Source organism: Falco biarmicus, chromosome 4 (genome assembly GCF_023638135.1).
Source record: "Falco biarmicus isolate bFalBia1 chromosome 4, bFalBia1.pri, whole genome shotgun sequence".
Taxonomy (NCBI): Eukaryota; Metazoa; Chordata; class Aves; order Falconiformes; family Falconidae; genus Falco; species Falco biarmicus.
Window position 1 is genome coordinate 21057069 of NC_079291.1, and position 12666 is coordinate 21069734.

At 41.4% G+C, this 12666-nt stretch overlaps 1 protein-coding gene across 11 annotated transcripts in view; it reads right to left on the reverse strand.

The window, feature by feature from the left end:
* AMPH (amphiphysin) overlaps nucleotides 1–12666 on the reverse strand; it is a 120806-nt gene that overhangs the window by 22114 nt on the left and 86026 nt on the right. For 5 of the 11 annotated variants that reach the window (XM_056334671.1, XM_056334670.1, XM_056334667.1 and 2 more), the window contains exons 11-15: nucleotides 11998–12126; nucleotides 7003–7110; nucleotides 3738–3761; nucleotides 2103–2126; nucleotides 33–1817 (exon numbers count right to left, since the gene is read on the reverse strand). In XM_056334671.1, coding sequence (XP_056190646.1) covers nucleotides 33–1817; nucleotides 2103–2126; nucleotides 3738–3761; nucleotides 7003–7110; nucleotides 11998–12126 — 2070 coding nt within the window. The remainder of the gene's footprint in view (nucleotides 1–32; nucleotides 1818–2102; nucleotides 2127–3737; nucleotides 3762–7002; nucleotides 7111–11997; nucleotides 12127–12666) is intronic. The other 6 variants (XM_056334674.1, XM_056334673.1, XM_056334672.1 and 3 more) reach the window with 2 other exon arrangements.

A 12666-nucleotide genomic window follows, 5' to 3' on the forward strand; every position in this document is an offset into this window, starting at 1 on the left:
GTCTAGACTAGGCTACACACTGGGGTAGGTACCTCTTCTTTATCAGCCTCAATTTCCTGGTACAACAATCCATATCTCCGGTTAGCAATTTCATCTTCAGATAAATCTGAGTTGTTGGTCTCATTGTCTTTAGGACTAGTTGAACTCTCGGTGCTAGCATTTCTGGAATTTCCCATTTGAAAGAGAGTCAAGGGTCTAGCTATCTCCTTGCTCGGTCCAGGATTGCTAACGCCTGCCTGCTCCCCAGGCAAGCCTTGTTTTACTGGTGCCTCCTGACTTTTATTGCTTGTGCTCACACCGACTTCTCCCCAGGTGTTATCAGTCCCTCCTAGGTCTTGTGTAGACCATTTATCACTAATGCCTAACCAAACATGTTCCATGTTACCTTCCTCTGAGTCTTGCTGCTTGGGGAAAAAGGGCCAATTATCCAGTCCATTGGCTTGGCCATCTGACAGATTAGAAAAACCCCAAGAATCATTAGTAACTGTTGGATCCCAGTTTGCCAGCCAGGGTTCTGTTTCCAAGGCTTCAGGAATACCACCGCTACTAGGGTGCTCTTCAGCGACTGCTGCTGCTGCCCTACCTGTCACTTGGTTTTCTGCATTATCTAGGCAAGGATTACCACAGCTTGTGCTAGCAGCATCAGCTGTCTCTGGCAGCAACGCCCACTCTTTTTCAGCAGCAGACTGACCTTCAGCAGCAGCACTACCATTTGGGAGGAGGCTGATGCTATTGTCTTCAGTTCCTTTATCAGACTCTTCTGTACTGGATAATTCAGCATCACACAGAATGTTTCCAGTATCTGTAGGGTCCTTTTCTGTGTGGTCAGTTACTTCTAGGTCAACATGTGCCCTCAAGTTTATATGCTCCATGGATGTACTCTCTCCAGTACCACTGTCAGTTTGGTCTAAGCCATCCTCAAATGTCCTTTCACGGTCCTGATCCGAGATACCAAAGACTCTCTCAGGTTCAGCACCAGTGCTTTCTACAGTTTGACAGTTGTCCACTACTATTTTGTCCCCACCTTCCGGCTCTGTGCTCAACAATGGTATTTCTCTATCTGTCTCCTCAATGACACTGACCCATTTGAATTCTTCTTCCCTCGGGTTTTCTAGACTAACACCACTCCCAGCATCCCTATCGCTATCTTCCAACTCATGTAAATTTTCTGCTTCTGTGCTGACTACCATTTCAAGATCTGATTTTGCTAAACCCTCGTGAAGTTCTGCCACACTGTTTCGTTTCGTTTCACAACCTCGCTCTTCCAGTTCCTCTGTACCTTCTACCTCCTTGCAGTTAACAGCTCTGGTTTCTACCTTTTCACTTGGCTTGGCACCTGCCCACTCGTCTTCCTCCCGCTCTTCCTCTGCCTTTTGCACATCACATGGGAGGGGCTCATCCAACAAGCTATCAGTTCCCAGGATGGGTGTCTCAAAACTGGTTATGTTCTCTAGAGGCTGATTGGTCACCACATCTTCCCATGGAGCATTTTTGGCGTCCAACTGGTCCTCCAGTGAAGTCCTCTGGTTTTCGTTTACAGAAGCTGACCCTGGTGCAGCATCCTCCTGCTCACCTACAGCAGGCCAAACACTAGCAGACAGAGTACCCGTGGATTCACTTGAGGTTTGCTCTGCCCCAGGGAAAAGCAAAGAACCGCCTGCAGTAATTTCCTGGCTGACACTGGGTGTGCTAACATCTAGGCCCCAGTTGAGTGAACCTAGATCAGTTTGAGATCTGTTAGTATCTTCTGATGACCCACTGTTTGGGGTTTCCTCCATGACCAGGTTACACAGGGAAAGACTTTTTGAAGAATCAGGCTTTAAGCAGACAGAAAAGCAAAGAAAAAACACAAGATGAAAAAGATAAAGGCGGACTTGATGAGAAAACACAAAATTTATATTTTACTAGAGCAGTTTTAATTTAAAGAATGAAAGTGACTAAATTAAGCCGTTTAAGGAAAGCTATGTGGTTTGCAACATTTGGAGGCAATAGAGTGCAATGTAAAAGAGCAGCACTGATAGACAAAACCAGAAAACTATTACACCACACTGATTAAAGCACATCTCTAGAAAGGTTGCGATGTTGGGGGTAGGTTTGCTTACCGGCTGCACCAACTCGCTGCTTGTCTGTATAGCAGAAAATCATACATGCAAAACACAGAAAAGAAGAATATGAAGTACTTCGTTAGAGCAACAGTTGGTTAATTGGCAGTTCTCTAACCAGCAGCAGTTACCAAATTGATGTGGGGAAGGAGTGGTGGATCCGCTCCTGCCACTCCACAGAAGACTAATCCCAGGTCCCTTCCAGCCTCTGCATTACATTATAAAATAAGTTCTCCACGTATGTGGAATATTTATCGCACCTTGCTTTTTTTTCTGTAAGCCACTGACAATTTTATTGCAGGAACCCTCTTACATCTCATTTGAAAAGAGGGGTTGCTCTGGGAGACAGTGACCTGAGAAGCAAACAATGCATGTGCCAGTGGAGCTTACTTGTGTTTACACTAAGGCATCACTGCATCATTCAGGCAGTGCAGAGAGCCCTGAGCATGCAGCTCCAATTCTCCATCACCCTGTGACATGCAGAGGCATTTATATCCACACAGAGTATGGCATCAAGTCACAAAGCCTGCTGTCTTACGCTGCCACTTTGATCAGATACAAATGCTGCCAGGAAGATCAATAACTACTCCGTGCTCAACTTATTAAGAGAAACTCAGTTAAAAGATGGAGTATCCCTAATTTCAAACATTCAGCTGTGAAGCTCACTACTTTGTTCTTTTTTATTCTAGAGCAAAGAGGAAACTAATTAATATTAACAAGCTACAAATAAAACCGTGTGAAAGGCAGACACTGATAAAGCTATCTAATATAAGTTCACACCAATAAATTCAAAACATTTCTGGGTTATTTTAGCTAGTCTAGATATTGGCAGCCTTGAAATTTTGACTAGCCTACAGACATGACTATTTTTTTAGGCTTTATTTAACCTTTCCCAATAGAAAGAGATAAGCATTTAATATACATTATATATGCCATGTGTTCACAAAACAGCTCTGCAAATCTGAATGCATGAGAAGCATCCACTTATTACTGGGCTGGCTGAAGCTGCAAAAGGTCAAAAATGAGTGTAACAGGCTTCACGTCAAGTCAACCCAGCTATGAACATGACAAAGTCAAAAGAAAGCTCACAAAATGGGTTGTTTCCTTCCTGCAGGGAAGATTTGGCACAAGGAGGAAGGATTCATGCAGTTTCCTCAAGTAGCAGCTTCTTTTTTGAATTACTCCAATTAATCGTATGCCCACAAAGGCAAGTTAAATTCTCTCTGCACTCCTGAATTTTGAGAAAATGGTTGTCCACTGGGTTAAAGTTCTGAGGAACTACACCTTCAGATAATTAAATCAGGTGACCAGCATCCATTCCATTCCTACCCTCTAATAACTGTAATTTAGGCATGAGAATAGAAGCAACACATGCTTAGCTATAATGATTGCGAATCTTATTAGCCTAGATTTCTGACATCATTTAGATTTTGTAGGGCAAGCAACAGAGAACATTTTTCGTTGGTGGTGGTTTTAAAAGATTCCCAGTGGCATCATATACCTGAAAGTGTTTGTCACCGTCTGTCAAATCTTTATCTTGGCTTTTGGTAAAAGCATAGTAAATCTGAGTCTAGAGTATTACGAAATCAGAATCAGAGAAACATCCCTATTCACAATGATAAATGTCAGGCTTACCGTCCATAGATCCCATGGCAATGTCTGAAAAAAAGAATAGAAAAAAGAGGCTCTTAGAAAAATACTGTTCATATACTCTCTGTTCAACAGGCTACATAACTGTGCACATTAACTAAGGAGAGAGATTTTATTATTATGCATTTTTATAACACATATTTCATATATTAGTGCATGTGGAGGGAGGTACATATCTGCATAATACACTTTTTCGGTTAAATAGGATGGGCAGTACACAATGGATTGTGCTATTTCCCACTCCTAAGTAGTTGTTGCTTTCCAGCAGACTCATGCTACTGTGGGCTTGAGTAACAGCCGGATTCTGAGCTGGTGACTTTATAATTTTCAGCAGGTATAGGAGTCTCTGCAAGCTTTAAAGAGCTTTTACTCAGTTACAAATGGATCCAGCTATCCAGTGAGACGAGCGGGTTTTCTCATAACTCTAACACCAGGAGGGAAAATGGCATGATTTGGGGGAAAGAATACAAGGAAGTTGACCATTTTTTTCATTTTCTTGTATAACCTGTTAAATAATAAATGTTAGTGACCTCTCAGCAGAAGAGCTGAACATACAGATGAAAGAAAAGCAGCAGATTTCATGCCAAGTATTAATTTCCCACTGCATGAGGAGGAACTCTGCTGGTTGGTCCCAAAAGCTGTCTGAGATGCTTCAAAACTTATCTACTATATTCAGACCTAGGTTAAAGTCCACGATAAACAAAACCTAAAGACGCTCATAAAGTAAAATGTAAAGCTGTTCCTGAAATATTTGCAAAGATTAAATGTGACAACTAACATTTGCCTGAGACAAAGGGTTGTTGCATTTAGCTTCTTTTCTTGCCTGCTTCTTATTTTGTAAGGACGGAACAGCTCTTTGAACAGCTTCTGCTTTCACAAACAAAAGAGACGGTAATAACTCACTACTCAGATACGCAGCAAATTATCATCAACAGCCATTTCTCAACCAGCTTAATTTGATTTAAGCCTAGACATGTGCATCTTCTGTGGATGTAATTCAGCAGTGTACCTGCTTACTCTGCTATAACATTATTACCTGAACGCTCAAGCTTTAAGGAAAAGTGATAGGTCTGTTCTTATAGCACTAACTGGTACAAACCCTAGATGTCCTACTGACTTCCATGAAAGGAGAGACTGCTCATTTTTCATTTTTTCCTTTTCCTTTCATTGCTCATGAGACTTTGAGCATGAGGGGAATGGAACAAATTGAGGGAAAGGTGAGACAGACCCCAGCTAGCAAACAGGCGATGGCCAGGCACGTTTAGAAAGGTCACTTCTAAATCATGCTTCTGATGCAGCTGTAGAAACAGAAAAGCAAGTGAGGAAGGGCAGACTGAGGGCTACTTATTGTGGTCTGATAACCCTGGCAGAGCAGTGGAGGAAGGTAATTAGTTAAATAACCAACAGGGAAGTCATGCCAGGCTTCCTGAGGCGCCACGGCACAGATGACTACTCCTGTCTTCACATCACTACTCCAGCAGTTTGCTGAGGAGAAAATATCCGTGACTGAGACAAAAACTACACACATATAGAAATGCATATATACTTAAGGCTTTCATCTTAACATCCCTGCAAGGTAGAAAAGGGCTCTCTAAAGACTGTAGCCACAGGTTCCATTCTATGCTGCCATAGCAATGACCTGCCACATCCAGGGTGAGACTGAGACCCAGACTGCAGGGCTGTCTTCCCTCCCTCTAAAAACACAGTGATCTGGCTCATCCACATGCTCTTGTGGATGCGGACCACCCCTTCTCATATACCTGTCTTGGGAGGAAAGGTGAAAGGACAGGACAGACTGAAGGTGCTCAGTTGAATGCTTCCTATGCATCTAGATGAAAACTTACAAGGTACTTTTCTACATGGACTTATATTCTGTATTTCATGGTAGACTTGAATCTAAACCAACTCTTCTTCACTAAACTAATAAACTCTTCTACAGTCTGTACAATATGATGTCAGGACAAATGTGCTCCGTCACAAAAGTTAGATGTCTTTGGTTTAATGATCCCACTGCTCTAATCAGCATTATGACAAGACAAGCTGAAAAGGGAAGAGTTAGCAAAGTCACAGCCAGAGTTTTCTGTCACTGCTGAATGCCAAGGAATTTCCTTACTCTTTCCCTTCCCTGTTTAGAGGGAGCAAGAGAAATAACAAGATGCACACAGCCTCTGCTATAATTAAACACTTCTCCTAGCAAACCACAATGAGAAATTTCAGCTAACGTTGGGAGTGCTGAAAATGGAGTTTTTTCTGACAGTGCATAACCCATCAGAGATCACTACAGATCTCATTACACAACTAGGACTGCAACCAAGTAAGAAAATTAATTAACTGAGGAAGAGATCAGCAGAGAACCAGGATTATCTCAGCCTTAAAGCTTCTTGTCTTCTCACTCCTTTCCCAGTGCTGCATTCCTGAACAGCTGATTAGTCCCCTCATGTCTCACAGTACAAGTCAGGTTAGTAAGAGCCACGAGGATAATAGGTTTTGCTAACAGTGTGTTAATATTGTTTCCTTCTCTGTGTACAACACAGGGCTACAGCTCTGCTGGCCAGAACATCCCTACTGTACTATCAGCCCTATTATGGGTAGTGATGGCGAGTTCTGGGTCTTAAAATAGCAGGTCCCCTAGGGTAAGCCAAAGAAAACCAGCAACGTGACATAGCAACCTTTTTTTTTTTTTTTTTTCTACTTTTCTTTTTCAAATGGCTGCAAGAAACTACCATAGCAAATAGTACCATAGAATGGAGAATTTCTCTAACACAACATCCTTAAGGAAACATCCTATTCCATCCTCTCATTTTCCTTGAGGTTAGGTCTAAAATAGATTTATAAAAGCAAAACCGCTCAGATCTTATCCACTGCTTGGTACAGAAACTCCATCGTAGCAAAGCAATCGCATGCTGACTCCACGAGACCTAGGTCCCCTGAGGCATCCTTCCAGACATGAAGGGTCAAAGCCAGGTCAGAAAAATTGTCAGAAAAACAGGCGCTGGAGAATTATAATGTTCACAGTAGGAGTTATTCTAGAGATGGAAAATAATGGCATGCCAAAGTCAAGGCCTAGGTACCAGCAGCCATACTCATTGGCAGACATCTCATCTTACCTGCTGACAATTTCCTCTCCTTCTAGCACACCATCAAGTACAGGGCTACTGAAGGGGAAAAAACTGTACACAAGGCAAATCTTTGCTACCAAACACAGCATATTTCATTGTTATGCTTCTGCCACCTCAAGGAAAAGAGATACCTGAGACATGGGTGAATGAGTAACTCCTGTTGGTGCAACTTCTGGCTTGAAAGGGTCGAAGTCCAAATCTAGCAAAGATTCCACTTTCTTAGTTTCAGGAACTTCATTCTGTTAGAAGAGAAGCATAACTCTTGAAAAACTCATCTTTCAAAAGCTGCCCTGGGCAGCAAAATATTGAGAGGCAAAAAAAAAAAAAAAAAAAAAAAAAAAAAAAATAATCACAGACTTTCCAGCTGTGGTGTAAGCCAGGAGGTGAAAAAGCTCTGGAGACTTTCCTGAGCTTTAGTATAACCCTTAATTTTATTTTTATGAGCTTCACTCTTATGATGCCTTTTTGTTTTCTCTGCAGTGCAGCTTTGCTTTTTCAGGCTAAACAAACTGCAGTCCTTTCAGAGAAGTGAGGAGTGTTCACCATTTGACTGTGAAGGCCCTTTTAAAGTGCTTTTAGATGGACACCAAAACTAAAAGCTACATAAATGGCACCCAATGTCCATACATTCTAATAAGTGACTCTATCCCTGAACACAGACATTTGTAAAAAGCCAATACAAGAAGGACATAAATGCATTTGATTTCAATGTCAATTCTGAACACAAATACCAATTTACATTTAATGCTGCCCTTAGCTCAAAACTTTAGGAAACATCTTACATAAGACTAACTAAATCTTGCTCCGCTGATCTGCTCTTACAAAACTGGATTACACGGTACAGTCTTTTTTTGTTCACAATTAATGAATTAGCCAAGGCCTCTGAGGTCACTACAAATACATATATTGTTTCAGTGGGCCTTTCCCACTGTAAAGTAACACGAACAAATAATTAGCATGCTTCAACACAAAAATTGAATTAGCATGAAAAAGGAGCTGAGATTTAATTATCACTAATGATAAATATTGCAGGCAGGCCTCTTGGTTTTGGTTAACAAGGCTAGTACTGCCTACCGCTAGTTGTTCAGCGTTTATTAAATAGCAAGATAAGCATGTTTTTTGATGTACAGAATACGTAGACAGAGTTCATTAGAATGCTATTTTGAAGTGTTCAGATTGGAAACGGTACCGTGGGAAATTATTTGTATGCATACATTCACATATAATCTTACATAAGAATGGTAAGACAAGGTCAGACCACATAGTTCCATGTCCTGCCCCTGACTGTGACCAAAGGGTACACCAGGGGAAGTCCACAACAACAGGGCAGTCATAAGAACAGCAAAACCAGGAGATAACAACAAAGATGATGATGATAATAGTAAAATAAACCACCAAAGCCTTTCTATTACTAAAACATTTAAGAGTGTAAAGTTTCCAAATTAGCATTACTATTGGTAAACAGATGTTCAGGTGTAGGTGATTAATGACTTCCATATGCCATGGGACATTTGAGCTGTCTGTGTCACCTGAAGACATGGTCAAAATAGCTCCTCAGCTCCCATGTTAGGAGTGACAGACTGACCTGGAGCTATTCTGTCTGGAAGAAGAGCACCAGGGGTGATGTGAGCGGGGTCTACGCCAGCATGAGAGGCACAGGAGTTTGGCTGCTCCATGACTCCTCCAAAGCAGGATGTCAGGTGGCAGCAAAGTTGATGAGGGCAGAAGTGGAACAAAGAAAAGGCGGTGGTGGTCCATGTGGCACAGAGTTCAGCTGGGGACCTCCTTGCCATCAGGCAGGGTGAATGCAAAAACATTACATGTGATGAAAGACTTTGTGGCAAAGTAGTCTGTTGAGGATTACATAAAACAGGATAGAAAACATGTTGAGGAAGCCCCTGAGATGCAAATGGCTGGAGGCTGGGAGACTATAGAAGAAGGGGGTATAAGAAGTACCAACTTTGCTTCCTTTGTTTTATGTTTTTCCCCTGGCCTCTGCATTTGGCCACTGGTGATGACAGATTAGTCTGACACACTGAAGCCAGTGCTATAGCCTCACACTTTAAAAAGTCAAAACCAAACCCACCATGAACTAGCATGACATTCATTCAGCCATTCCTTTGATCTGATGGATTTAGGTCTCATCACATACTCCCTTGAGGCACTAGCACACATATGGTCATACAGCTCGATGAAAGAAACAGCATTAGCTAGCACATAATCTGAAATGAATGGAAATGGAAAAGTTAATTATCTTTCAGTGAGGTTTGAGAATGAAGTTGTTATTTATGAGGACTGAATCAAATCAATAGGAGTCTTAGGCCATGCGTGATGACAGCTAAGGTATCTGCAGTGACAGGGTACTAATCACTGACTGCAAAAATTACCAGTAACTGTTACCCTCAGACCAAAATGAAGAGAATGCTTGTCTGTGTAACTTTAGGAACACAGGTCCAAATAAACATAAAGATTAATTGAGGTATCACATTAGACAGAGATTCAGGAGAAACGGGAACTTCAGGAAATCCCTCAATAAGGGACAAAGCTGTGACAGGAAGGCTTGCTAATAACTCTGTGCTAATTCCACCATAGCATGATGAAGCATAAATAAATGCCAGATTTGAAAGAGGTGGCTGTGGCAGAAGCAAGGTTGTACCTCTCAGAGGACAGGTACGCACAAGGGATGGAGAAGGCACAAGAAACCTGCAAGGACCACTGGAACTGTCATCCCCTCTCTGCACAGTCTGTACAAGCCTTAAAATAGCCCTAGCAGGTATGGGTCATTCACTTTAGAGCTGCCAGACACACTCAGACATGTTAAGTACCTGGAGGGAGCATACTGTAAAGACTTACAATGTCCAAGCTAGTAACTGGACACTAGGGAGAAAAAAAGAAATAAAGCAAGGAACACTCATTTCTAAATTATTCTTTCACCTGGTCACCCAGACATCACATCTTCTCGTCTCTTTCTTTTACTTAGCAGTAATTAAATCCATTCTTGACAGTGCATTAACCAGAAGTGTAAGCTACTTTGCTGAATCAGACCAAAATAACCAACAGCATCAAGCAGAACTGTCAGCATCTTGCACAACATCAGATCCATTAGTACTGTTTGGTAAAGAAAGATGAACAACAATTACAGGCTATTTGTGTTCTGGAAGAGAGAACTGTTTGGCCAGTTTGTAATCCTCTCTGAAACATGGGATTAAAGCAGCAAAGCTCTTGTTCATCAGCCGGTTGCTTTTGTGCCTCTGTGAGCAGAGTGCTAGAGACACCAGTGGTGGTCCTTTGGGAAGTCCTGCACCATTAGAGGGCTCTGCAGGCTCGATAGTTTCCTCCACACTGCCCAACAAGGGCTCTGGGAGTACAGGAGATGTCGTAAGCACAGAAACTCATAAGAGAAGTAAGTCCATGTTTCTTATGGATTTCATGCAGTATATTTTAAATAACTGGTTCTCTTATAGAAGGCTATAAAACCTATACATCACAATGTTTGGGTATGTCTGTACATGCTCAGAGATCTCAGATACAGTAAGGATGCTTTAGTGATGGGGGTGGGTTTTGTGCAGGGAGAAGTGCAGATGATTCATGAGAAGGTGGCCACAGAATAGCTTAGGTCATTCCCAGGTCATTGACTGGGGAGGAGGGAGGGACATAAATCACTCATTGAAGGGAGATCAGTTTTTCCTTGATAGATAAGAGAAAGCTTACAGTTCTCAGGCGTACACCCCATCTTTATTATGCCATTCTACTTTTCTACCAATCTCTGGTAGAAAAGATGTAAAGAATCTGGAAATCTGATTTACACTCATTTAAAGCCCTGTTTCAGTGTCATCTCTTAATTGAAAAGCCAACTGATTCTATTTTTGCTTCCTTTGCTGGCTTGACAGGTGAAGGTTAGGTGGATACAGCATTTAATGCAGGGAGCCACATCTAGCACAGGTTACACTGACTCTTGCCACTGATGTCAAGGATCATGCTCCCAGAGCGATAACTCCCATGAAGTCAGGGTACAATGATGCAACAGACCTGCAATCTCACTTCAGCAGGATGCCCCAGCAGTGGCTGCACACTGGGAACTGCCATTAATTCTTTAATTGCATGGGGACTTAACTATAAATAACTCTTTTCCCAACAGATCCATATGGGCAGCAATGCCTTTTTCTTCCCTCCACAAGGAAACAAAGCATCACATGTTCAAATTTTCTAAAATAATTTTGGTTTTCATTGCTGTGTCTAAATTCTCCTGTGTTTTTAAATGAATTAGTATAAAAACAATAATTCACATGAAAACAAAAATTCATAAACATTCTGCATAAGCTTCAGATCTGCATATTTCTCCCCAGTCTACCAGACACAGGCTCAGATTTCAGAGTTGTAATTACCATAATAGAAACAGTCCATTATTGAACAACCAGCAGTTACTATAACTGCATAAAAGCTGAATAATTGAATACAAATTATGCAGACTTATTTTACAACATTGGCTTTTCTGTTTGTTATATACAATTTTTTAACATGTTGTAATTTCATAATAATTGATAAAAGTAATTTTGATCACTCTTCTGCTGTGTAGCTAATATTTCTATGAGTCAAAACCAAGTGGATGAATAATATAGCCAGAGCAGCCTTTTATACCTGCAAAAAGTTGATTAAACCAGCCAGGTTCCATTTTTTTTAGACTGATCAAAAGAAAAAAGGAATAGTTTTTATGATTTTGATGGAAGAAACAGAAATAATGAAGGATGACACAAAGTACCATTTGAGATTCTTAGGATTAGAAAAAAAGCATCTTAGATGAACTCTCAGCTTGTAATGTAACCTGGATGCAGTTAAATCTCAAACGTGACTGCTTCACAGTATTTTTAGTCAGGCCTCTCAGAAAATCTATTTTTTTTTCAACATGTTACCAATGTTAGCCCTTTTGAGTGATTATGTGTGGCCTATGCAAAGTTAAAACACTGCGTGTGTGACCCTTTCAAGATAACATAAAATGCTAATTATGCCTCTGCCTTCAGCTTGCACCCTCCTCCTCCCTCCGCACAGATATCACCCCCAAGGCCACTGTTTTGGAGAACTGAGGGTAATTGCAGGTTTGGACCCATAAACTGTCCTCTGAGGCTTACCTGTGATGGGGTCGTCACATTAATTTCCGGGACAAAGTTGTCGTCAAAGAAGTTAATGATGTTCTCCTGTTGCAATTCCTTCGTGGGTGTGAGCTTAGGCAGTGGTGGGACTGGCGGACCTTTCCTCAGCTAGACAGACAGCAAAAATATCATAGACCAGTTCAAGGATAAAAGAAAGAGCTTTAAGCTAGGCCTAAACAATTTGTGTCAGGATTTTATCGCTGCCTTAAATGTGGGCATAAGTCATGGGTTGAAAGGAAACGTTTGGTTGTTTACCTCCAAATGCCTCAAAATAAACATTGTGGGGAAAAAACCCAACTCTATGCTTCAAAAACATTCCAACTTAAGGTTTAAGATGTCATACAAAAACATTTCTTGGCTGATTTTTTTCTGCTGTGACAGGCATGCAGTGCAGGACACTTCCTCTCCTATGCAGCCCATAGTGGGAATGGTGGTACTGCACAGTACCAGGCTTCTGCAGCTTTTTGGCTTCTTAAATTCATTCCTGTTTAGCTTTGGGATTTTGTCCCTGCCCACCTGTCGCTACCTTTAAAGCCTACTTAATGCTAAGACCATATCATCTCCAGGAACCACAGTACCTCAAAGGTGCTTAGGTTACTAATTCCCCGTGCTCTCCAGAGATTCACATAACTATGACAGACTAATGGC